Here is a 26,492-nt window from a genome sequence, read left to right as displayed (position 1 = left end):
CTCCAGGAGTCCTCCTCCTCGATCGTCTCACCTTTCCTCTCCACTCTTCTTCACCTCCCCCATCAGGACCACAGGGATGCTGATAGCCTGCTACGAGGCTGCAGACACAACTTTATACAGCGGCTGTTATTCCTGGAATAAAGCGCGTTGGATAACCGCCGTAGCGCACGCTTTTTACGCAGCGTAACTTCAGTCTGAGGGACGGGGGAGAATAAATGAGTGTATGTGTTTGCTTGTTTGTTTGTTTTTACTCATCAAACAGCTACAACTCCTACAGCCCAGTCCTCTGTAGCCTACTTCCCCTATGTCGCGAAAGCCGAGCGACCACCATGACTATAATCTCCGTAGTATGAGCAACCTGATGGGCGAGCGCAGGAAGAAAGTGAACGACGGTGGAGAACGGAGTCTGATCAAAGCTCCGTCCAGTGCCAGCATCAGCAGCCAAGGTGGAGTGCCCGGGGGGTCTGCCGCGGCCGCGGGAGCCACAGCCTCGTCCAGTGGAGACCTAGAGCGGGCTGCCCGTAAGCAGTTCCAGCAGGATGTCACGCCCGCGTTCGTGTACGTGTTGGCCGTTTTCTCTGCGCTGGGGGGCTTTCTTTTCGGCTACGACACCGGGGTGATCTCCGGGGCGATGCTCCTGCTGAAGAGGCAGCTGGACCTAAGCGCCCTCTGGCAGGAGCTGCTTATATCGAGCACCGTTGCCGCGGCCGCCCTGTCGGCCCTGCTGGGCGGCTTCCTCAACGGGCTGCTCGGGCGCAGGGTGTGCATACTGCTGGCCAGCTTCTTCTTCACCGTCGGGGGGGTCGTGTTGAGCGCCGCCCCCAGCAAGGAGGTGCTGCTTGTGGGGAGGCTCATCGTCGGAGTGGGGCTTGGTAAGACAGGTGTTCAGTAGCCTATGTTGTGTGTGTGTGAGTGTGACACATCCCTCTATTGTGTAGCTACACTTAAAGTAGCCTAATTTACTTTTTTGACGCCCCCCCCTGTGACGCATACAATCGTCATCAGTTATGCAATAATCAAGCAGGTTATTGAGTCTTGAATCACTTTTTCATGTAATTTTGCCACTGGATTTAGTGTTGTAATTCGATGGTTCTGGACGTGGGGACCACCAGAGGTCCTTGGGGGGGGGGGGGGGGGGGGGGGTCCCCAGCAAATGATAAATTGTTCAACTTCAGTATAGTTAACACAATTACAGAATGTAGAATTACTTTTTCCACTGTTATCTCTCTACCTACAATACAGATAGTCAGAATTATGGACAAAATCGTATCTAACAATAACAAATATTATCATATTTAACTCTGAGAGACGAAATCTCATCAAAGGGGGTCCTCCAAATGTGGACTTAATTTGGGGTCTGTTGACTGTTGTAATTCCATCTTGTTCCAATGTGGTTTCAAACTAGCAGTATCTTGAAATGTGGAAATATCACACTGCACTTTTCAAGATGTTACTGATTTCAAGAAAATTCAACTTGAAACAAATGAAATTTTATGTCAGGGGGCTCTCTCTTCAGCAGGTCAGGGTCAGCAGAAGCACCTGCAGCTGGGAGGGATTTATTGTCTTGCTCAAGGACACTGGGGTGGAGCTTGGCATGTATGTTTGAACCTGGATCATTGTTGAAAGACGGTCTCTAACCTGTAGCCACTCGGTCGTCCCTCATATAGGCAAACACCTTCTTGTCGGTTAATTGGGCCGGCCAATTACTTTTTGTGTGTTAGGCAACCAGAGAAAGTCCCAGTGGGGAGGCTACAGGAGCTCGTTTTTCCCTAATGAGGTTTTGTGGGAGTTTTTCTTCATTCTCTTTGATGGTCTGGTTCACTTATAACTTTATGATGAAGTAACTTTTTGGATTAAAAAAAAAAAGCTAGGGCAGTGCCCGATCGCCCCACTCCTTGGGTCCTCAGCAATACACCCGCCAAGTATGAAGGAAATCGGATCTTGAGAAATGCGAATGCGAAAGACAGACACTCACTCACTCACTCACTCAGCACTGATATTTGCTTACTCAATTTGCACGCCATTGGGTGGTTTTATGAGTATGATGTTTATTTATTATGAGGTTGTTCAGCATTAGGGAAGATACAAAATGATAAAGGAAGGGAAGATGCCATAGCATGCATAAACTAAGTCAAAGTGAACCTACACATCGCAATATGCTGAAGCAGGGGCGTAGGCAGAAATTCAATTATGGGTGGGCCTGGATAAAATTGGGTGGGCCTTGATAAAATTGGTGGGGCAATTGCATGACGAAATTTTGCGCGCTAAGCGCGCAAAACTCCTAGATGTCATGAAGTCGTCATGCATTAGACTCTGGAGATGATGTACCCTGAGTTTTTAAGCTACAAAACCATTAGCTAGCAAGGCAGCAGCAAGTTTGCCTCTAGAAAACAACCAATTAATTGTTTTTTGTTTTTTGTTTTTTTGGGTGGGCCAGGGCAAGAAGTGGGTGGGCCTGTGCCTACCCAGGCCCACCCGTAGAAACGCCCCTGTGCTGAAGACTTTCAGTCTCATTGAGGTCGCTTCCGAGCCTGAGAGACCGTTGTCAAGGTTACATACATCTTAATGACTAGCTGTCTGCCACCAATCCTCCATCCTCCTCTGTCTTCTTTAGCTTCACACATGCTGCTCGCCTTTTGATTAGCATTCATGTACCAACAATTATTTATAGTAACCGCACTTATCTGCATCGGATTTAGAAACACAGTATTATATATTGGTGCCAGAATCACTGGAACTCCTACTTCCAGTGTCATTTTCAGTGCCTGTTGTGATGAATGGGTCTAATTTGGATTCTTACTGTGTGATATAGGAACAAACCTTACTGTAATTACCCTATGTTTGGCAATCAGCAATCTGAAATTGATGAATTTGCATTGTCTTTTCATTCATGTAAGTTTGTGGTGAATTTTACAATGTTGGATTTAGTGGCATCGCTGCTTAATGAAGCAGGGGGGGGGCGGTTTGAATAGTTATAGTCCATTTAGTACTGTCTATGTCTAAATCACATTTCCCACACTCATTATGCAATATATGTCATAGCGTAGCCTATGTTAAAAAAAAAAAAAAAAAACGTTTTTCGTTGTTTTACAAATACCAACTAGTGTCAAACTGTAACCGTCTACCGCTATCAAAAATGCCCCAAAGAAAAAGACATGGAGATGTTTTGAGAGATTATTTCGGGTGTATTGTGATTGACAGTAAAGCAGAGCATAATGCATGCAATGATATGAAAACACTCAACTCAGGCACAATGAGATCATGTTAAAGGGGAAACTTTGACCAAATCTAAGGCTTCATGTTCACTGTGATGGATTATCTCACTCTGTGGAAGTTGTTGTCATACTGGACAAAAATGAAACTGAAAGTGGCACCAAAAATGGCTTCTTCTGAAAGAAAACATATCTCCAACTATGCTGACTGTGTGCAGAAAAACCAGGAATAATGTAGATGGGCAACCATGACCATTCACATCAATTAAAAAAAGAAAAGAAAAAGGGAACTTAATACAATTTATTGTGCCATTTGGACCAAAGTAGTGAATTAGAAATATGTTTGGTTAATGACAGCTGCTTTAAAGGTAATCTCTCGAGACAGACTTTCGACTTGCATCGAATATCTGTCGGCAGGCTCCGTCAAAAGGGGTGTAACAGCGCTCGCACGCATGCTGCGCTTCACCCGATCAAAATGAAGTGAACGTGACCGGTGTGTAGTCAAAACTTACCATGTTCAGCGTATAGCAAGTTGCTACTTGCTACTAGCAACGAGCTAGAGTTGTTGTTGTTTCATAGCGACGGATGGATTTGAGAGCGACACACAGCGAGCGGAAAATAAATCCATTAATGGGCAGAGCCGGTCTGTTGGAGCCAATAGCAGAGCTTGCAGGGAGCGGAAAGGGAATTTCTTCCGCTGCCGACTGCGCCTCTTGACTTCCTGTTGCACCACATTGAAACGGGGCTGCCCCCAGAGGTTAGAGAAAAACAAACTTTTTTTTTTTTTTTAACCAGATTGCTTTAAAGGAGACTAATGAAAAATCCATAACCACCTCTTGAATCCCATTAGTATCTTCACATCGCCATTGTTTTATACCTGTTATACAGTCATCCATGACAACACAAGACTGTTTTGTAATCACCACCAGTGGCCGATAAAACACACTGTACTTCTAACACAACCATAGCTAAAGATGCATAGGCAATTTATGCTTTTGTTTGGAATTATGATTATCAATAATGAAAGAAAAAACTGCAGATCCTGCAAGGCAACTAATTAAAGGGATTGAAATAAACACAAACCTTTGAGCCCACGGTGACACTCCCCATAACACCCCTTTCCCTCACCCCCCCCTTCCCACCACCCATATCCCCCTAGCCACTCCACCTACCCACCCACCCCTCGCATCCTGACTCCACTTCCTATCCCTATGGCCCCTTTCCCTCGCCCCCCTCACTCCTTAAACCCTGTAGTTATACTATAACTACACTCCTTAAACCCAACTACGGGGTTTAAGGAGTGTAGTTATAGTATAACTACAGGGTTTAAGGACTGTAGTTATACTATAACTAAATTAAATTCACTCCTTGTACCCCGTAGTTATACTATAACTACACTCCTTGTACCCCGTAGTTATACTATAACTACATGCTTATTTGCGGGCTGTATTCTAAAGCGTTACCCCGACTTTTTGGCAATGTGCAAACGGCTTACTATTTGGCACATTGCAAGCCCACATAACCACGTAACCCTATCGCCCGAATAATGCATTGAAGGTTTTTATGCCTCCGCCCGCCCGGCAATAGCCGTGGCTGGAGCTATTATGTTTTCAGGTTGTCCGTACGTACGTACATCCGAGGCTCATTAACGCGATATCTCAGGAACGCCTTGATGGAATTTCTTCAAATTTGACTGAAATGTCCAGTTGGACTCAAGGATGAACTGATTAGATTTTGGTGGTCAAAGGTCAAAGTTCAAAGTCACTGTGATGTGACCTCACGAACACCATTTTCATGCTCGTTAACGCGATATCTCAGCAACGCCTTAACGGAATTTCTTCAAATTGGGCTCAAATGTCCTTGGACGCAAGGATGAACTGATTAGATTTTGGTGGTCAAATGTCAAAAACAGGCAGTGACGAGGCCACATTGTCGGTTCCACTTCAAAATAAAAACCTATGAAAATGCTGCATTTAGACACAATCATTTGGCCGACTCACTCAAACTGCAGTGGCTAATATAGTCTTCCGGCCTTGGGAGAAAACTAATCACCCAGGTGATTTAGGCTGTTAAATTATAAGTAGCAACCTCTTCCCTTTCACAATTTCCTCACCTCTTTTCCCACACAGCGATCTTCATTACACAAGCATGTGTGACCCGTCCCCCGCTAGATAATGAAGAACATTCTCGCACCCCAATTAGTTGGCGAGACGATAACGAGCCGCAGTTATTCCGGCCCAGACCTGTCGCAGGAAAAGGTCAACGGAACCGCTTGTCAAACCAGGAAAATGCCACACACCCTCCATCAACCTTTCCCCATATATTCCCTTTCTTAAAGGAACACTCCGCCGATTTTCAACCAGCTTTGTATCATTAGAACATCAGTAGTATATCAGAAAACTGTAAACAGGTTTGAAGTCATTCATTTAGTTTGACAGTTATTGAGTTGATTTGAATAAAGTTGTGGACCAGTAATGTTATTCATGCACAAATGACATCACTGGTCCACAACTTTACTCAAATCAACTCTCAATAACTGTCAACTTAAATGAAAGACTTCAAACCTGTTTACAGTTTTCTGATATACTACTGATGTTCTAATGATATAAAGCTGGTTGAAAATCGGCAGAGTGTTCCTTTAAGCCTCTGGTTTTCAGCTCCTGGTCAATTATTGGTGAGTTGACCTTTGCCTGAACACACGGGGTCTGCTGTGTGATCCTGAACACACGGGGGGCCCTATCGTCGTACACGCGCTATCTGCTTTTTGCGCTTGCGGGCCGGTTTGTGCGCCGTAACAGCGTGTCTATGCTATCGTCGGACAAGCGCAGCTGCCAATTTGCGCTCATTTTGCGCTCCGGCTACAATAGCAGCAACTTCTGCGCCGGTTTTTCCACCTCGGTGCACCTGTGGTTGTGCCTTATGCTAAACCAGGCGTGGCCACGCTAAATCCTCACGTTTGCTATCGTCCCTATGCACGCAATTCTTTGAGGTTAGACGTCTGAAAAGTTCAAGATCAACTTTATTGTCATTCAAGTTATACACAGAAAAAAAAATATGATTGCATCTAGCCCACAAAAGTGCAAATTCAGAGAAAGTACCAACACCGACAATAAAGTTAGTAGGTTAAACTATGTAAGTACTCAAAAAATTATTGCACATATTAAGGAGTTAAAAACCGCAGAACAAAACATTAAAAGAAATTACCAACGATGGTAGAAAAATGACTATTCAGAGTCTGAGTTTACCAACCATGGTGTATGTGTTTGTGTGTATGCGGGCACCTGCGCGTACACGTATGTAGGAGGGGGGGTGGTCACAGGGAGTTAGGGCTAATGTACACCGCCTCCGGTACGGCTTCGAACAGACCCACACTCATGTAATCTGTCAGATGGATGGGGGATCCGACAAAAATAGAACAGGTGTGTATTTTTTCCTTATCGCCCATCAATTAACATGGGCGAGAGTCGATCCGTCAGTTTTGTCGGATCCGCAACGCAGCCGTAACGCATCTGGGCCTCTATCTTCCGACAGGCGCTATCCCCACCTCACGGGAGCATAGCCTACTTGTAATCATTTATACAGAAATGTAACTGTTTAAATGTGATATAATCGTCTGGTAGACGTGACCTCCCTGATTTCTAAGTTAAAACAGCCCCAGAATATGTTGGGGATGCAATTCTCAGCCCGGGATGCGGAAACGTTCATGGCACCTGTCGCAGACGCAAATTAGAGCCGTGCCGAAATCATCTGCGTGCGTGCGTGCGTCGTTAGCTATTACCCTCTTACCAGGGATGTACCAAAAGATACGAGGCTAGCTATAGCCTCTGGAGTAGGCCGCTGGAGCCGATACGAGGTAGCCCGCCACCTCGCTAGGAAAGCGGCTACTGGGAGGAGGGTTCCAGCTCTGGGAGGGGATCAGAGGTTTCCGGCTCTTCCCCAACTTATGGCGCTGGCACCCTGGACGGATCTACTGTAGGTTGAAAGCGAAAAGCGAAACCCGCCGATGCAGGAGCCGATACTTCCTGCCGCTGGTAGAAGCTAGCTGCTCCGGGTCGGGGAGCCGCCTTGAGCTAGTAGCCCCAAGGTAGCTCCACTTGGCTTCCGCGACAGGCCCCGCTTGATGTTGCCGGGTAGGGGTGGCACGTCCACCACGGATCCTGGGTTGAAGGCGAACCCCACCGTAGTAGATGTTGCAGACTCCCGGTCGAGGGCAGGGTAGACCCCGCTGCTGTAGAGGCCAGTGTCTTTCCGCCGCAGGTCTTAGTTGGCAGCTCCGGGGGGAAGCCGCCTGAGCTAGCCCATGAGCTAACCTAGCTCAGCTTAGCTTCAGCGTCGGGCCCTGCCTTGCTGTAGTCGTAATAGGAGCGATATGTCCTCCACGGATCCTGGGTTAAGGGCAAACCCCACCGCTGAGGACACCACAAACACCCGGCCGTAGCAGGGCAGACAGGCAGGCCAGCAATGGAGGGAAAACCGGCGACAAAAATAGAGAGTTCCGCTCTGTAACAATTAAAGAGATTTCGGCTCTAGGTCCACGCGCCAGCGTTAGCGTTATCAGACCATCCGCTAACAGTTTGCCTAGACGGGGCTGGTACTAGGCGAAAAAGGGTCTAAAACACTAGAAAAAGGAAGATAAAAAAAAGGAGTACCGCTCTTTAACAAGAGATTTCGTATTCAAGCGATGTATTTCATTCACAAAACTGGCGATAGTCTTGCCGTCGTGCGTGATGCATGGTTTTCAGGATTTTTAAACGGGAGGCTCCTTGCTACCTCTCTGACTACTTCTGTAAAGTCAGTGAGGTACATGGCTACTCCACAAGAGGAAGCACCTCCAACATTGTTCCCCCCAAATTTAAATCTTTAAAGGGTAAATGTACCTTCTCTTACTCAGCAGCTATTTTATGGAACAAACTCCCTGAGAGTATAAAGACCCTTAATTCCAGGTTCTCCTTTAAGCTTGCCTTGAAAAAATGGCTGGTTGGCTCCCAAATGGGTTCCTAACCTTTTATTTTCTTTTGTCTCTTGTATGCTCGTAGTTTTTAAACCCTAGGTAGGTCTTTGATTTATTATAGGAGCTGGTCTCTCTTTTTATTTATTGATTGGTGCATTTTTTGTTGTTATTTAAAAAACCATTCAGTCAATGACTAATCAGTCATTGAGTGCATGGTTGTGTTGTAAAGTGTTGTAAAATGTTTTCATTGTTTGTGTTTGTTGCCCGCGCACACACGCGCTCATACCTGCACACATATTCACTCCACTTGTCCCATACAAAGGACCACAATGGAAACAAGCCCTTGGGCTTTATTGTGTTTTATTCCTTTTGATCAATATTTATGTTGTATTGTCTTGCACAATTCTGCTCTTATTGAATCAATAAAGGTATCAATCAATCAATCAATCAATCTGCGCCCCAAAATGCCTGCGCAAACGGGAGTTGGGCGGTCTTAACTACCAGAATTATTCACAGGCATGGCCAGGCAAAGCTGGGCATTACATCAATCAAAACCAATCAGATTCCCATCTCTCAATGGCTGTTTGCGCGAGGTTGCCTCGCCGAGGCATGCAATATGCTGTAATTCTCTCCATGCGTAATAGAGTGTACTCACTCGTGCGAGGACAGAGAGAGCTTATTGACAGATCGTCTGTGGTGCCAACAACCCTCCGGGTTATGACGGTAAATAGCCTATGTCCATTGTCCAACAAGTTTTCTCAATTCATTTCCCTCTTTGCGATGTGATAAATGTTTCTCAGTGAGTTATAGTTGATTGCCTCACTGAATTATCTGCTAATACCCAATTTTAGCAGCATAATTTGATGTCCTGGCATGGCAAGGCCGTGCGTAATGACATATCCAAACGGGATTTTACTTGCACTGCGCTCCGGTGCACAGAGATTATGGTGCGCAACCCAGCGCAGAGAGGTATTTGCACGAGGTCCTTTTCAAAGCTCTTAGCGCAAAGTAATTGCGCGCTGCTGACGATAGCATAATGCCATCTATCACCACATTTTAGTGCTGAAACGCCTGCTTTGGCTTGTGGCAGCCAAAGCTTCTTCCATAGAAAGACCCTGTTTAAAGACCTCGACCATTTGTATCGGTCTGGGGTTTTCCACTGGTCTGTGCGTAATGGGGCTTGGAAAGATTACCTGCTTTCTCGTGCCTGCAGTACTGAGTGGGTCAGAGACTCTCCTGAGACATCCCTTAGGCGGAAGCGGTCAGCTGAGGCCCATGAGGCTGCAGCACAGATATCCGCCACGGACACGCCTCTCAGTAGTGCCATGGAGGATGCCATGGCTCTGGTGGAATGTGCTCTGATGCCCTAAGGGGCTTAGTCTCCTGTCGCCATATATGCTTCTGAGATGGCAGCACAGAGCCAGTGGGAGAGCCGCTGTGTAGAGAGAGCGGATCCTGGCGACTGGACTCTGTAGTGGGCAAACAGCTGTTGTGTGTCATGCGTAAAACGTACTGTGCCAGCACGCGTATTGGGCATAGGCGATGTGCCGCCTCCTCAGTGGGATCACTGTGAGGAGGGGGAAAGAAGCCCTCCAGTGAGATAGCTCTCGGCCTGAACGAGCTGTCCAGGGACTTGGGGATGAAAGAGGGATTTGACAGCAGGGTAGCTGACCCTCCATCTGCTCTGATGGCTAGGCACGATGGTGCCACAGACAAAGCGCACAAGTCACTCAGGTGAGAGCCAATAAGAGGGCTGTTTTCAATGAGAGCACCAGGGGCAAGTCCCACTGGGGGCCAGTGAGCGAACGATAGGCTTGCTGCGCCTTAGCCCTTTCAGGAATCGTTTAAGGAGGTTATGGGAGAATAATGATCTATCACCAAAACCTTCCTGGCAAGACGAAATAGTTACTCAGGAAGTGTAATAAGTTACTTATTACTCCTTTAAAAAGCAATTACTTCACTTATTACATGCATCAAAAGCACTTAGTTGTGTTACCCATTAAATTATTACTTTCACTACCCCCTTCCGTAAAAGTGATGTAGAACCTGTTTAGGCAGCTCCTTTTAGAAGGAGTTCACTTTATTGGAACCATATACGGGAGTCAACAGTCAACAATCAGCCAAACTGCTGCATATCCGTTTTATTTATTTGCCTGTATGGCAAAAAACAATTTGGGTTTTGGAAATCCACACGTCATTCTAGCACTGTGCCAGCGCTGGGGAAAGTAATGCAGTAACTTGAAGTTACTTGCAGTAGGAACTGTAATATAATCACAGTTTGGAAATTGTAATCCCTTCCACTACTAGTTTACTGGGCAAAGTAATACAATTACAGCAACTTACTGTAATTAACACTGTCTATGTTTGGCTAGTTCTCCATGGGAATAAGAAACAACTAAACTAAGCTTTTGTAAATGGGCCCAAAACCAAACTACATTGATTCTGTTTTAACAGGACTGTTTTTTTCCTTTAATTTTTTATTTATTCTGGGAATATTGACTGAACAACAAACACCCTGCTTGTTCACACGTCAGAGCTTCTCAGCACAACCGCAGTCTTCTACTTTGTGCGTCACTTCGGCACCACACTTCACAACTCGTACTTTTTTGCGTGCTATTTTTACATCTGCAACGCTTCTGCGTCTCCTTTCCTCAGTCTCTATTTCTGAGAATCCTCATTAGTCTAATTAGCTTCCACCATCAGCGACCAGCTACTTAGTGCTAGAGAATGTTCCCACTGCCTCCCTCCTCCTCCTGACCATTTCTTTACTCCCTCAGTGATGTGGAGTCTAGTCTCTGATCTAGTGAGTCAGTCTCAGGCTTTGTTCTGTGCACTCAAAAGCTGCCGTCTCAAGACAAGAGAGATCCTTTGTACTGTGCCTGACCAGACATTGACTGGGGCGGGGGGGAGGGGGGGGGGGGGTGATGCTCTCCCTGGTACTGAAAAGGAGAGCTCATTACAGGGTTTCTCGGTACAGGAATCACACACCGCTACGCTCACTTGAAGGGCACACTGTCAGAAATGTCCATCTTAGCAGGTCGCTTAATCTTGAGCTGATATAGAGCCTTAAAATCCTATTTCTTTTTGATCCCAGTAGGGTTGAGGTGATTTCACTTGTTTTCACTGCAGTTTTACATTCAGAAGGGAATTTCTAAAGAATTTGAATACCTGAGATCACTACGCTCTTAGCATCACATCACTCGCGCAGCGACGAGATAAAAGGGAGTAAGTGGGCTCTGTTTGTCTGTTGCTCTGTTTGTTTACATTTTTGTCCCACTGATGATGTCACAGTGTCCTACAGTGACACATGTCATCAGTGAGTGATGTCATCAGTGATGCGAAATTTGAGCAAATAGAGCAAGCCAATAGAGCAGGCGAGGCCATGCAACAGTCGAGCTGCGGGCTCGGCTGCTGCGTATGTGAGCGCAGGGCGGGCGAGGCCATGCAGCGGGCGAGCCTAGATTTCTAGTCATCATCATAAAAGGGAGTAAGTGGGCTCTGTTTGTTTGTCTGTTTGTTTGTTTCAATTTTCGTCCCACTGAGTGATGATGTCACAGGGAGGGGGCATAAGTATGGTTCCATTGCATCATCCAGAGACCTCTCAGGCCTCTCTTAAGGCCGCTCAAAAAATCATTGAAAAACGGTCTAACTCTACAATTCAGTATTAGATGGTGCTAAGACTTTTCGTTCTCAGCAACTCATTTCTAACACGTGTAATGTGTTTAGAAACAAATCTATGAATTTGTTTTCCATGGACTTTACAGTCAAATCAATATTGATCTCATCAATCGGTCGCCACATGACAGGAATCTGTAGATATGCCGCACACACAGGAATGTTTGCAAGGTCAAGAAATCAATTTAACTTCAAATGTAAGTGATAGGAATGATGCTTTTGGGGTGTAACAGCAAGAGGGAGTGGCTCGGCGTTGTCTGAGTGTCTTCTGGTTGATTACTGGATATTGAACAGGAGGGCTTTCAACCACTAGCTAGGTTTCCCCTCAGGATATTAGTGGGGTGGGAAAGGCTTGCAGAGTTGAGTAGGCTAATGAGAATAGTGTGTGTGTGTGTGTGTGTGTGTGTGTGTGTGTGTGCGTGCGTGCGTGCGTGCGTGCGCGCGTGTGTGTGTGAAGTGCTATAAGCTCTTCTTAATTGTTATTTTATATTGATGTCATCGCTTTTATGTAATGATCTTTTATTGATTTTCCTTGACCCATCCGTTTGATGTATTGCTTTCATATTCATTGTTGTGCTTTTATGTGTTTTGTTTCACTGACATTGCTTTTTAATGTTTAGTAAATAGATTTTATTTTGTTTAATCACTAGCGGAATACCCGTGCAGTGAATCCGGCTGCGCAGCCATTGTTCGCTCGCTCGCTCACTCACTCATTCACTCACAGAGACTTTGCATTCTTATTATAGTTGTGATTGTGATACCCGTTGGAGCACACACTCACAGGACATTTAGTCAGGCCTCGCTCACAGCGTTGGCATGCAGCCTCTCCTCTCTCTCTCCCCAGAGGGTTTTCATAGTCCACCTCTCTGGCTGATTACAACTCGACACAGCTGTGCTCCTCCACTCAGGTGAGCTCCATCAGTAGCTAACGAATTGAGCTCTCCATGGTGCTGAACCTGTGTTGACTCATTTAGGCCACTAATTAGCCATTCTTGCCCATTTAGTCGGCCCTAATACCTTCATAAATCTGGCTCTGTGTTAGGTCACCCGCAAGGGTGCTCTTTACACTTCCTGAAAGATTCATCACAATCGCACGTAAAATGGCATAGCTGGGCCAGACACAATTTGCTCACACACAGACATTCTTATTATAGGATTAATTTTTATGTATGAAATGCTTAGTAACTGTGGCAGCCCACTGACTTGCAAGTGTATATAATAATAAGTATCATATCATCATTGTCATTTGCACTTTACAAAACACACATTTTTCTAACAGTGAAACAGTACAAAATACCCCCCCCCCCCCCAAGCTGCCACAGCGCGCTGCCCACTTGGAGACGGCGCGCCTGGTTTCCCAGCGAGTCATTACCATAGCAACAGGTAGACACGTCATCATGGCGGCCATCGGGGGGAGGGAGAGGGGAGGAGTTGGCGGGTTAGGGGGGATTGAGCGATATAGAAAGCAGTGGGAGACTATTAATAGAGCTTATCACGAGCCAGCTGCAGAGAGCGGCCATCTCATGGCAGCTCGTCAGATCAATCCTGAGCAAACACACCCTTGTGTTTGCTCAGTGTGTGTGTGTGTGTGTGTGTGTGTGTGTGTGTGTGTGTGTATGCCGTCCGCGCGCGAGTGTGTGTGTGTGTGCGTGTGTGTGCCGTGTGTGTGTATGTGTGTGTGTGTGTGTGTGTGTGTGTGTGTATGTGTGTGTGTGTGTGTGATTAGACGTCTGAATAGGGAAGAGCCCATTACAACTGTAGTGCTTCTCTGTGTGTCTTTTATTCACTTCACCACCACATCTTGTTTGTTGCCGTTGCCGTAAGGGTCACGGCCCCTTTGAGAATGTCACCCTGGTTACTGATTACATACTGTGAAATAATTTCAATCAGTATAGAGAGCCAAAGTCATGCCCACTTCCGGCTAAACTTATGGTTTAGGCATACGCACCAAGAGATTTCATCCACCATTCTTTTTTCCATAGGCATTTCGTAAAATGCCCGTAAAAATAGTTTTACTTGGTCAAACCAAGCGAAAGTTTGAGCAGGGACGTGCAGAAAACATTAGAGGGGCAGGGGCTCAAATTCCTAAAAGGGCACTTCGGTGCAGAAATGCCGGAGGGCGGCGGTGGAAATTTCAGACAATTTGAAGGCCAATTTAGGGGTATAACTAATTTTAAATATTCAGATTTTAACCAGATTTAGAGGAATATCTCATTTTAGGATGATACTTGTACGGGGGGGTGGGGGGTGGTGGTTGGCTCTCTGTATAATTCTTTGTTTTGACAAACATACATACCTGATTCACGTTGACTGATATATCTGTCAGTGAGTGTGCGCCTGTGCTGCTGTCGTTCAGTCTGCATGTGGCTGAGTGCGCACTGCTGGAGTGGGCGGGGACGGGCCGTCTCGCTCTCAACAGTCAATGGGCAAGCCACGTGCGGTTTTTGGGCTGCTGCCTTCAGGGGCGGCATAGAAAAACACTGGTCCATGCAGAGGCCTATTAGAAATGATGCATTCAAGGCCAAGAGAGCTCGGAAAAGGCATTTCTCTTTGAATGCTGCCTTCAGTGACGGCATGAAAAGGGCAATTTCCATACAAAGCACCATTAGAAATGCTGCATTCATGGTCAGGAAAGGGCACTTTTTACAGACTGAAAAAAGGCAGGGGCTCAAGCCCCCTTTGATGTCTATGTGTGCACGTGCCTGAGTTTGAGTACTCCAGTCATGCACCTTCCTGACTGCATTGTTATAGAAAGCCAAAGTCACGCCCACTTCTGGTTTAAGCATACGTACCAAGAGATTTCATCCGCTATTCTTTTTTCTATAGACATTTCTTAAAATGCTTACTCATACCAAAGGATTCAGCTTTAGAATCAGGAGAGACCATAGAACATTTCATTCAAACCACAACTTTTAAAAAAGTTTTATGTTTTGGTCCAAGTGAAATGTTCTATGGTCTCTCCTGATTACAAATGTAGCTGAATCACTTGATTTGAGAAAGTACAAGTATTTTTATAAGCATTTTAAGAAATGTCTATGGAACAAAGAATGACAGATGAAATCCCTTGGTTCTTGCGGCTAGGACCTTTAAATATCAAAACCATTAAAGGGATAGTGCGGATTATTGGACATAAAGTCGTATGAACTCCATACCAGCTCTAGCTTTATCTGAGTGGAGAAATACTAGTACCGGTAGACATTCTAGGGTCACGGAGTTATCAAGTTTTACTCCTAAAGAAAGCATGCATGTGTTATGACATGTAATTTCAACAATAAAACCGCAGTCTTGCTGTTGATCAGACCGCGCTATTTATTAGCACTACTTTCTGGCTCCGCGGGAGTCACTAACACTGTGTCCAGGTGTTTCAGACAAAGCGCGCTCTGTAAACAGGCTGAATATATGCCGTTTACACCAGATTCGAGGGGATGTCTTTATGAACCTGAATACACAGGTGAGGAACTATAGACCTAGACCTCGACCTAGAATGGGCAGAGAGAGAGGGGGGAGAGAGAGAGAGGCGGAGCAAGAAGACGCAGATCAACAGAGTTGCAGAGCTACTGCTGCCGAGTAGCCTATATAGGTACACTCTACAACTGGTATGGAGTTCATACGACTTCATGTCCAATAATCCGCACTATCCCTTTAAAGGGGAGTCAGATTCTGCAGGGGAGTCGACAACTGTATACAACTAGGTGTGAGAGGAGCTGCGGTGTTTCTGCACCGCACTGGTGGCTATCTGCTCACGCTAAAGACGCAGTTCTTCTACAACAAGTTGTGTTTCGGGGGGTAATGCATTACTGGACATAGTAATTGTAATAATATTACCAAAATCCTATTAGTAATGTGTAATATTTGATGTAACATTACTTTTGCTGCAAAAGTGCAGCAGCAGCAGCTCGTTTCCCCCCTAACACTGGTGATTACTACAACATATTTTATTTTAGCTAATATCAGAATTCATTTTTCTACACTTCAGTACGTATTGTCACATTTTTGTATTGCAATATATTGAATATGGCTATATCGTCCCATCCTTAAAGAAAGAAAAAAGGAAAACATCAGACAGATTGGTAACAAGCTGCTTTGTTAAAAGCAAAGGCACAGAAACCAATGAAGGAATTAGCAGCATGCAGAAAGCTTGGCTGAGAGTAGCTGTTGTGTGTAACATGTCTCTTCTCACGCCGCTCAGGCATTGCCTCCATGACGGTGCCGGTGTACATTGCAGAGGCATCTCCTCCACACCTTAGGGGGCAGCTGGTGACCGTCAACACCCTCTTCATCACCGGGGGACAGTTCACTGCCAGCCTCATCGACGGGGCCTTCAGCTACCTGCAGCACGACGGGTGGAGGTCAGACACACACACACACACACACACACACACAGTGACATGCATGGACACACACAGACACACACTGATAGGCATGGATATACACACACACACACACACACACACACACACACTGACATGCTCACAGAAAATTGTATAATACCAACGATATGGACCAACGTTGCTATTTTACAATTTCGGCTCGAAAATTGTAAAATAGTAACGTTCTGAGATTTTAGGGTTAGGATTAGAGTAGGGGGAGGGGTTAGAAACAGAAAATCTCCGTAAAACACGCCCAAACCACGCCCACCGCTGTAGACGCATACGTTCCCATTTTACAATTTCTTAGCCGACATTGTAAAATACCAACGTTTGTCCACAAACGTTGCTATTTTACAATTTTTTTGGAGATCGGGTTGGACATGCATGGACACACACAGACACACACTGATAGGCATGGATATACACACACACACACACACACACACACACACACGCTGACATGCATGGACACACACTGATAGGCATGGATATACACACACACCCCACACACACACACACACACACACACACACACACACACACACCCACACGCTGATATGCATGGATATACTGTACACACACACCCCACACACACACACACACACACACACACACACACACACACACACACACTGATAGGCATGGATATACTGTACACACACACCCCACACACACACACACACACACACACACACACACACACACACACACTGATAGGCATGGATATACACACAAACACACACACTCCACTGCACAGTATAACAATGTGCAGTTTTACGTTTTCCCACATTGTGCGTCTATCAAGGCAGCTGCAGCCTTTCTTTTTGTCTAAAATATTGTAGAAAAGTTGAACTAAATCGGTTAGTGTCGGGAAAAGTTAACTTAAAAGTAATTAGTTTACTTTGTTACTTATAAAAAGTAATTTAGTTTAGTTAAAGTACTTTTGCCTATACTGTAACGTTACTGTCAAGTGTGTCATTTGGTTGTTGGCATCTACATGTAGATGCAGGAACAACTCATTTTAAAAAGTAACTTTTTAACACACACACATGCACACACACACACACACACACACACACACACACACACACACACGCACTGCTGAAAAGAGAACAAATGTTATTTCCTGTGTGGGACTTCCACAGTGGCTATGAGGATTCTCAGATGGATGTAACCCAGTATTGATAATGCCCATGCAGTCAGATGTGATATCTGTGTCACATCCTTCTGGTTCCTTTTGCCTCAAATGTAGAAAAAGCCGGGCTGCTGGCTCAGACGCTCATTCCAAAAATGTCACCGCATGCGTGGTCTGTCCCCTAACATTTGCTGAGAGCAAGCATAAAAGATAAGCCTTTATCTCTCCCCACATCTCTCTTTCTTCCTTTCTGTTTTATCTTACGTGTACTTTATTTTCACTCTTTTCTGCCTTTGTCTGTATCTTTCCCTCCTGTTCTGTTGAATTCAGAGTTTGCAGCTTCCCATGTGTGAATGTTGAGATAAGAGAACCATCCTTTTTTGGCAAGGATTTGACTGCAGTTAAGGTAGACTAAGTGTCTGAGATTGATGCGATTCATGTGCGATAATAGCTTCTTTTTAGTGAGTTGTGAATATGAATGTCATTCTGATTAACTTCTACGCCTGCTCAGTAGAAGGGAGGCTTCCTACAGCTCCTGTGCGTTCACTCTGCTAGAAATCTATGTAAATCACTCCTTTTGGCTTTTGGATTTTGTTCCACTCTTTGCTGAAGTCATACAAAACAGCTACCTGCTGCTCCCTCTCTTCGACTACATCCCTCTAAAGCTGCGTTCACACCGACCTATTAAAGTTTGTCGCTGGCGTCGAGTTTACATACAAAGTCAATGCAAACGAGCGATTGAGCGTATATTCGCCTGGGAGAATAATCGCTGGGCGTCCGAGCGGCAGAGACAGAGCGACAGGGAGAAAATACGCTCGTCGCTCAAGATGAAATATCCCAACTCGAGCGAAAATACGCTGGCATCAGTCGCTCGCTGTTCAATGCTGATTGGCTGCCGTGTGAGAGCGAGTCAAGGATCACACTGGCTTGGAACAAACCGCTGGTTTATTGTGTGGCAACAAACCACATTGACAGGCTGACAGCTGACATAAGTGAAGTCTGTACTACCGGTATGCAGCTCGCATTAGGAGCACGCTGATAGACTTAGCTTGTAAACAATGACGGTGGCTCGTAGTGGACAAACAGCATGACATTGCGTAACGTTATATCCCCCACATGTCCGTCATTTCGTGTGCCTGTTGATGAGCGATTTAAACAGAGCGACAGAGCGATTCCAAAGGGTTGACTTGAGCGACAGAGCGAAAAATAAATATCTCGGTGTGAATGCACCTTTAGCGTCATGAAGGGGTAGATATCTTTCTCTCCATTTCTTTTTCCACTTCTCTTCTACCTCATCGTCCTTCCCTGCCTTTCACCGCACTTTTTGGATTTCCCAAAAGACAAACTCGTACACTTTACAGATTGTTTTGATCCCTGGTCATGTGCCTGTGTGTGTGTGTGTGTGTGTGTGTGTGTGTGTGTGTGTGTGTGTGTGTGTGTGTGTGTGTGTGTGTGTGTGTGTGCGCGTGCGCGTGCGCGTGCGCGTGCGCGTGCGCGTGTGCGTGTGTATGGAGGTCCATACGTCTCACTATTCACTGACACATGCGCAGCAACGTGTGTGTGCCTGCATGACTTAACATAGTCAATCTTGTCACGCGTGCACACGTACGCGCACTATGATGTGCGCAAACTACATCACGCGTAACGACAAGCTGCGTAGCACAGCTACTTCCAGCGTGTACACGTGTGACCAGTGTTGGAGAAATTTCGTTATGCGTTCACACACAGCATGGATGAAAATGTAACATAGAAAGAAATAGAATAAAAGAGAAGAGAACTACGCGAGGCGTTCATGTGTTCAGTGTTGTGCGCGCTGCACATACACTTCCGGTTGCGTAACACTCAAACCTGCCAACGTGTCTGTGTGTGAACGCGTAACGGAATTTCTCCAACACTGGTCACACGTGTACACGCTGTAAGTAGCTGTGCTACGCAGCTTGTTGTTACGCGTGATGTAGTTTGCGCACATCATAGTCCGCGTGCATGTGCCCGCGTGACAAAATTGTTCTATTATCTTCATGCGTGCGCTTACGCGCTCTGGCTGCGCACCCCGCGTACATCATTACGCGTAAGAATGATGTACGCGGGTTGCGCAGCCAGAGCGCGTAAGCGCACGCATGAAGATAATAGAACAATTTTGTCACGCGGGCACATGCACGCGGACTATGATGTGCGCAAACTACATCACGCGTAACAACAAGCTGCGTAGCACAGCTACTTCCAGCATGTACACGTGTGACCAGTGTTGGAGAAATTTCGTTAGGCGTTCACACACACACCCGTTCGCAGTTTTGAGTGTTACGCAACCAGAAGTGTATCTGCATCGTGCACAACACTGAACACATGAACGCGTCGTGTAGTTCTGTTCTGTGTTATTCTATCTCTTTCTATGTTACATTTTCATCCAGTAGATGGTGCCAGTGACCAAACCAACCAGTTGATCAAGCATGTCGCTTAGGCGTGATTTCTAACCCCACATAGGATAAGCAATAACCACGCCCTGTGGCGCCGGGATTGGCCAGGAGCAGCACTGGAGGGCACGCAGCCCAGCGATTTAATGAACCAACTGAATAGCTCTTGAGAACGACAGCGATTTCGAGAGCGGACATTGAGAGCGGACATTGAAATTAATTATGGTCACCTACCTTCCTTAGCATAGTAATAATAATAAGCATAATAATTCTACACAATGTAGGCTACACAATCTACAAAAACATGCAATAATATAAACGGTGTTGTGTTCACGTTCATAGCTCATATATATAATGTATCATATCGTTAATTTCAAGCTCAATTCTTACCCAGAGAAAAGGTACAGCACTGAAAATGTAACAAGCAAAAGTTTTTTAAACATCTTTATTTTAAAAGATGAAAAACCCCAGGTGCTATGTGGGGTTAGAAATCACGCGTCGCTTCGAGGAGCTGTCCTGCTTCTGAAACAGAGCAGCGTCACAATCACATAGCCTGCTATAATGTTTATTAATGTTCCAGATGTATTTTATTTTATTGACAGTATTTCATTGTTAATATGAGCTGCTGCAAGTGTTAATGCTCTGCTGTTCCTTAACAGCAACATGTGAAGTTGTTATTTTTTATTTTGTAGCCTATTATAAAAGCCTGCTGCTCTCTGTTTTTGTTAACTTGATTCCTCATTCATAGGCAATATTTTTATTTTATTTATTTATTTATTTGTTTTATTGCCTAAACATTTCAGAGGCCATTTAAAAAACGTTATGCTACATGCTGAAAGATCGCCTGGTTTTTTATTTTGTGTTTTGTAGCTATAGCCCAGGGGTGCCCAATACGTCGATCGCGATCGACCGGTCGATCGCGAAGGTAGTGTGGTCGATCGCATGGCATTGAGGAAGAAAAAAAAAAAAAAAATTTTTTTTTTTTTTTTTTTTTTTTTTTTTTTTACTGTTTTCCCACTGTTTCCACTGTTTTTCCACTGTTTTTCCACTGTTTCCACTGTTTTTCCACTGTTTTTCCACTGTTTCCACTGTTTTTCCACTGTTCCACTGTTTTCCACTGTATACTCAGTGTATATATATATAAATAAATATGCTTGGTAGCTCACTTTGACTTGGTCATTTTAAAAGTAGCTCGCAAGCTGAAAAAGTGTGGGCACCCCTGCTATAGCCTATTATATGGTAACACTTTACAATAACGTACACAAATACTATAGTAGTTACTAGTAAACTAACCATTAACTAATAGCCAGTTAATGAGTAGCTAATGAAAAATTTGGCATTAGTCAATCACTAGTTAATCATAGTTAATGAGTAGGTAGTCATTAGTTAATGATTAGTATCTATTTTCCTGAAGTATTATTGCCTGAACATTTCTGAGCCATGATTAAAATGATCTGTTTATGAATTGCGTGGTTTTGTGTGCAGTGTGATCAAAGAATAGATCTAGAATGAGTGTGTTTACTGTCATGCACACAATAAACTGATAATGAGAATTACTGAACTCAGAATAATCAGTTTATGAACGAAAAAAGGGCACGCAACACAATTTCTTGATAGCTCCCGTGGCGGACATTTATTGAGACAGTTTCGGCCCAATTGGGCCTTCGAATTGGGCCTTCAAAATCACAGGCAGCAGCGGTGCGGCCAGGGGATGCCTGTTGCAGCCAGCGACACGACGCGTGGCCTGAGGGGAAATTGATGAGTTACAATCAGCAGCTCATATTAACAATGAAATACTGTCAATAAAATAAAATACATCTGGAACATTAATAAACATTATAGTTTAGTTTAGTTTAGTTTAGTTTATTTCGGTCAATTTCACAAGTACAGCTCAATACAGTTGTGATTAAAGAAAAGCAAGAAAACAAAATAAGAGAACAAACAGTGATTGCTGGTTGGGTGTATACAAGCCTGAAAAGATCTGACCGAAAAGGAGTAGGCTGAAGCAAACGCTTATAGCGCCTACCCTTTTTACATTCATTTTTTTTTTTTTTTTTTTTTTTTTTCTTGATATATAATATTGATAATATTGATAGTAATGATAATAACAATAATAATGAGTACTAAGCAAAATACAGGTATTCTATATACACATGAATTGTACTTACAAAGTGTCAAATACACAAACTAAATTTCTATATATCTATGAATGTAATAATATGTTTAAATATAATAATGTAATATAATATAAATATCAATCTTGAGTTTTATATTTGTTAATAATCTGATTTTTTAACATTTTTTTAAATTTGTTGATTGTTTTACACATTTTTATTTCATTTTCTAGTCCATTCCATAATTTAACTCCTTTAACTGTTATACATCTTTGCATTGCATTTGTTCTGGTTTTTGTTGTTGTAGTTGTGAACATGCAGATTCCTCTTAGGTTATAAGTGCTTTCTCTGGTTCATAGCAGGCTATGTGATTGTGACGCTGCTCCTTTCAGCAGCAGGACAGCTCCTCTTCCACTCAGTGCGCTGTGCGCGGCTGCGCCGCTGCCGTCTGCCGTCTGTCTCTCTCTGCTGCTGAAATTGTGTTGCGAGCCCTTTTTTCGTTCATAAACTGATTATGATTATGACACACCCTGTATCCCTCCTATGGAGGGACAAAAAACCAAGGATCAGCTATAAAAAATTAATACAGCCGCGAAGCAGTGGAGGAATAGGACTTCCAGATATCCACCAGTACTACATAGCATATCTTACACCCTGCCTTTTCGAAACCCCCCCATTCCGAAGATCGACCTCCATTCTTCGTAATGGAGGGGGTTCCCATTTTTTTTAAAGGCACCGCTATTCCGAATGGGGACATCCCCTCCATTTCGAAACCCCACTCCGAAATTGATTTTCAAGTCCATATTTCTCCGAGTTTCCTGCATCAAACACTGCAGCCAGCTCTCCAGCCGCAATCGATTCGGAAATAAGCTGCAGCCAATTACAAAAGCTTGAAATGAACGTTCAACTCATTGTTTTTTATTGAAAATATGCATATGCATGTTAGACCATCGGGAATGGGGAAGCTAAATTTCCTCAGATTTTCATAAAACAAAATCAGTTCAACCCGACTGGCATTCACAAATAAGAACGTCCTCATCTTGCTAATATATGACTGAATGAACCTTATTCAACTGTGAGCATTTGACTCAAAGTTACAAAAAAATTTTTTCAAACACCTTTCACGGTATGAATGTGGGCGTGTGTAACAGCTCACCTTTAGATGTGTAGAAAACATAATTTATGATTAGATCCTGTCGGCGTGTCAGGAGATATAAATAATCAGTTGAATATGCTGCTGTGGAACAGATCCTTGCGCTCTCCGATTACGCATTTGACAAACTTAACAAACTGTGTGGCAAGACAACATAAATGAACAATGTTTAGTGATTGTAGAGATATCTCTGTGCACCGTGACCTGCAGAAAACTGCGAGCCAGGAATGCGCAAGACCACACCTGGTATTTAGGCCCAGCAGAGTGGAAAGTCTTCACTAGGTCGTTTTCCAGAAAACAGGCCGAATATGTTAATTGAAGTGTTCTATCTATAATCCTTCCCTTTGTCCACACAGCTCCCCTGAAAACAGCTAGGCTAAATAACATAAGGCATATGTTTAAGCTATTTATTTTTATTTTTATTGAAAAGTTAAGTAGACTATAGCCTACATTATATTAACTCTATAATAAATTAGACTCACGTGCATGGGGGCAACACCTATAAACACAATGAATTTCCTACAGTTTTAGGCCTATACATATTATCAGATGAAATTAATTAGAATAAACACTCTGAAAATAAATAAATAAATAATCATATTGCGACTGCATGGTGCATATAGATTGGCAGCCAACATCCGCATGTTTCCAATTCCTCTCTTCAATTCTTGATGGATTTAATTCGTTTAAATTGCCATAATCTCGAGATTGAGGCTAACTAACACAATACGCTATTTCTTACCTTTTTCTTCCATAAAAGCAAATGTTATTCCCATGTTGTTGTGAGGTGACGAGAGGCGCACTGTGCATCTGCACTTCCTAATTGCAAATTCATTCATTCATCACGTAGCCTATAGGCTAGCCTACACATCACAAAATAATATTCGCTAATTTAATAGATGGAGATGTGTGAACATTTAATTCTAGCATTTCAATAGGCCTATATATCAAAATTGTGCTGGTGATGGGCAGATGCAGGCTTTCATCTCGCTGTGCACTGCGTGTTGGACATCAAAGGAGTTATAGTTTATAGGCAGGGTTCGAGTTATGGGGGGACCTATGGGGTCTTGGACCCCATAGCTAGAGTCTGGGACCCCATAGTCCAGAACACCTGTGGGACCCCCACAAATATAACTTTTTTATTTTTATTTATTTTTTCCTTTTTTGTGTTCCATATAACACATTTTTCGATGGAAGAATTATTATTATTTATGTTAACTAGATAAATAGGCTAAATAAGAAACATGTTTTCAGTTTTCCCAAAACAACCGTTTGAATTGTTGTGTGAAATAGGCTGCATTTCACCTCCAAGCCACCATGTGCCGCCCATGAGCGCGTGTTCTACTGCTACAACCGAGTTGCAGGGAGAAGAAGCCACAACATGCAACCATCACGTGATGTAAACAGCCGCCTGAGCCAACAAGATCTTATTAATCTTTAGTATAGCGTTATCATGCCACTGAAGAAAAGGCTGAAGCTGCCAACGGGGTGTACAAGCCTGGATAGCTTCGGTTTCAGAAAGAAACAAAGAACGACTTCAGACAAGGGACAACGACCTGTTAGTGCAACAGCTAGGTTGCTACTAGCTAGTAGGTAAGCTAACGTTATGGTCTGATGATGAGAGGAGAGGAGAGGAGTCTGAGATTTTTCATTTTGTAAGTATTACGCCTACAGTTGTTTTTGTTCTAACAAGATGCTGCTACTGTATCTGCTGAAATATGCTGCTGTTTGTTGCAATTTGTTTTTCATTCACAAGTTCTTGATTACCTGTGCACAAGGGGTTTGTTCGTAAGGTTAGCCTACTCTGGTAACTTCCGGTCTGTTGTTGCTATGCAACGGTAGCGTAGGGGATGGCTGCCCCATTCATCTGTTTTCTTCTTGTTGTTTTTAGATAGCGTTTCTTGCTGAGTGCAGAGAACTGCTCGGAAAGCAAATTGTATGAGCATTATGTATTTATTTTTGTAGTTTTTGATTTATAAGTGCAGAGACAGAGTTAAATAAATGTTAATTTAAGTTAAGCAATTTTGTCTCATTTGTAAAATTAAATTGTTGTATTTTATCAGATGCAAGTGTAAGACTGAATAATAACATCATACAACAGTCTAAACCGAATGTTAATTTAAAATTAGATATTCCTCTAAATCTGGCTTCAAACGGCCACAATTTGAGGAAAAAACGGCCCAATTTAGGGGGACCCCATAGCTATCTGACTATAACTCGAACCCTGTTTATAAGCTAACACTTGCCGGCACTCCTTTCATCAATTGATATGCGGGCCTATAGAGTGGCATAATCAAGGCCCAAAATCGAATTAAAACTAATTTAAAATGAACAATGCTTGCTGGCTCACATGGAGCTACCTGCCGACTCAAATCCAAGTGTCTCTCCAACTTGCAATGCGCGAAAAAGCAGTGAAAACCCATGCGTAATATGAACATACATAACAAAGTGCCGACCCATCAAATAGGTAAGCTAATGTAGACATGGCTGTCTGACCCGTGCCCCCTGAAACGATGGAGGATTCAACCTTTCAAATATGAATTTTAAATAGGCTATAGGCCTACCGATAATCATATAGCATACTATAAATATGGCTGGCAGCTATAAATAAAAAAAGGTAGGTTAGTTTTTGTGTGTGCCTTATTTAGCCTATTTTATGTTTAAGAGAAATATAGCCATTGTTAACGAGATGTCCATTATTTCAAAATGCCGTGATGTCTGCATCAAATAGCCTGACATTGCAGAAACAACACACAACTTGATTTAAAAACGAAAATTAGTTTGTTCTGATTTTATTACAAATATTCCAACACTTTATTTTAACTTCTGTGTTGACATATTAACAGTATCATCTGAGAAAGGTTTGTCGGCAGTGCACTCATCTCAACAAGCCATGCGCTTGGCCTGCAGTGAGCATTGTCGCGTTTTGATCTGCTGGTTATAAGCGTGGTTGACACAGCCGAATTTAACGCGGCGGCAATCCGGAAATTAGGCTATAGGCAACAAAATAAATTGATTAAGAATTGAGGAGCAGAGGCCTATTCATATTACACAGGCTAGGATTGTGCATTGCAAGTTGGAGACACACTTGGATATGGAGTCGGCAGGCAGCTCCACACAGGTGCGCAGCAAGATGAAAGCCTGTATCTGCCCGTCAGCACAATTTTGATATAGGCCTCTATTGAATGGCTAGAATTCCTCATATAGACCTATAGCTCACTTTGCAACATGGGAATAATATTTGCTTTTATGGAAGAAAAATGTAAGTATAGCCTACGAAAGCACTTGGTGTTTGAGACCACATGTGATCATAGCCTACTTACCATTCCTTAAGTGGCAAATCAACTCCTCTCCTTAATAACGGCAATAAGAATAATTTATGCTGTATGCACGGGCGGCGGATGCGTTTGGACACACCTGAATCCAAATGTCTTCATATTGCACAACGCACGGCCCGCGTTTGCATTTGGT

At 43.8% G+C, this 26,492-nt stretch overlaps 1 protein-coding gene across 1 annotated transcript in view; it reads left to right on the top strand.

Annotated features, from left to right (window-relative positions):
* Positions 1-304: 304 nt before the first annotated feature.
* The window catches only part of LOC310790618 (proton myo-inositol cotransporter-like), a gene marked incomplete at both ends in the record, with an annotated part of 98,073 nt that continues 71,885 nt past the window's right edge, over positions 305-26,492 (top strand). The window contains 2 exons of the mRNA XM_083652332.1: positions 305-872; positions 16,028-16,187. Of these exons, the coding sequence (XP_083508458.1) occupies positions 305-872; positions 16,028-16,187 (728 nt within the window). The remainder of the gene's footprint in view (positions 873-16,027; positions 16,188-26,492) is intronic.

This window comes from Poromitra crassiceps (assembly GCF_964638095.1).
Source record: "Poromitra crassiceps genome assembly, chromosome: 2".
NCBI lineage: Eukaryota > Metazoa > Chordata > Actinopteri > Beryciformes > Melamphaidae > Poromitra > Poromitra crassiceps.
Note: the sequence above shows the minus strand (reverse complement) of the source record. Positions and strands in the feature narration are given on the sequence as shown.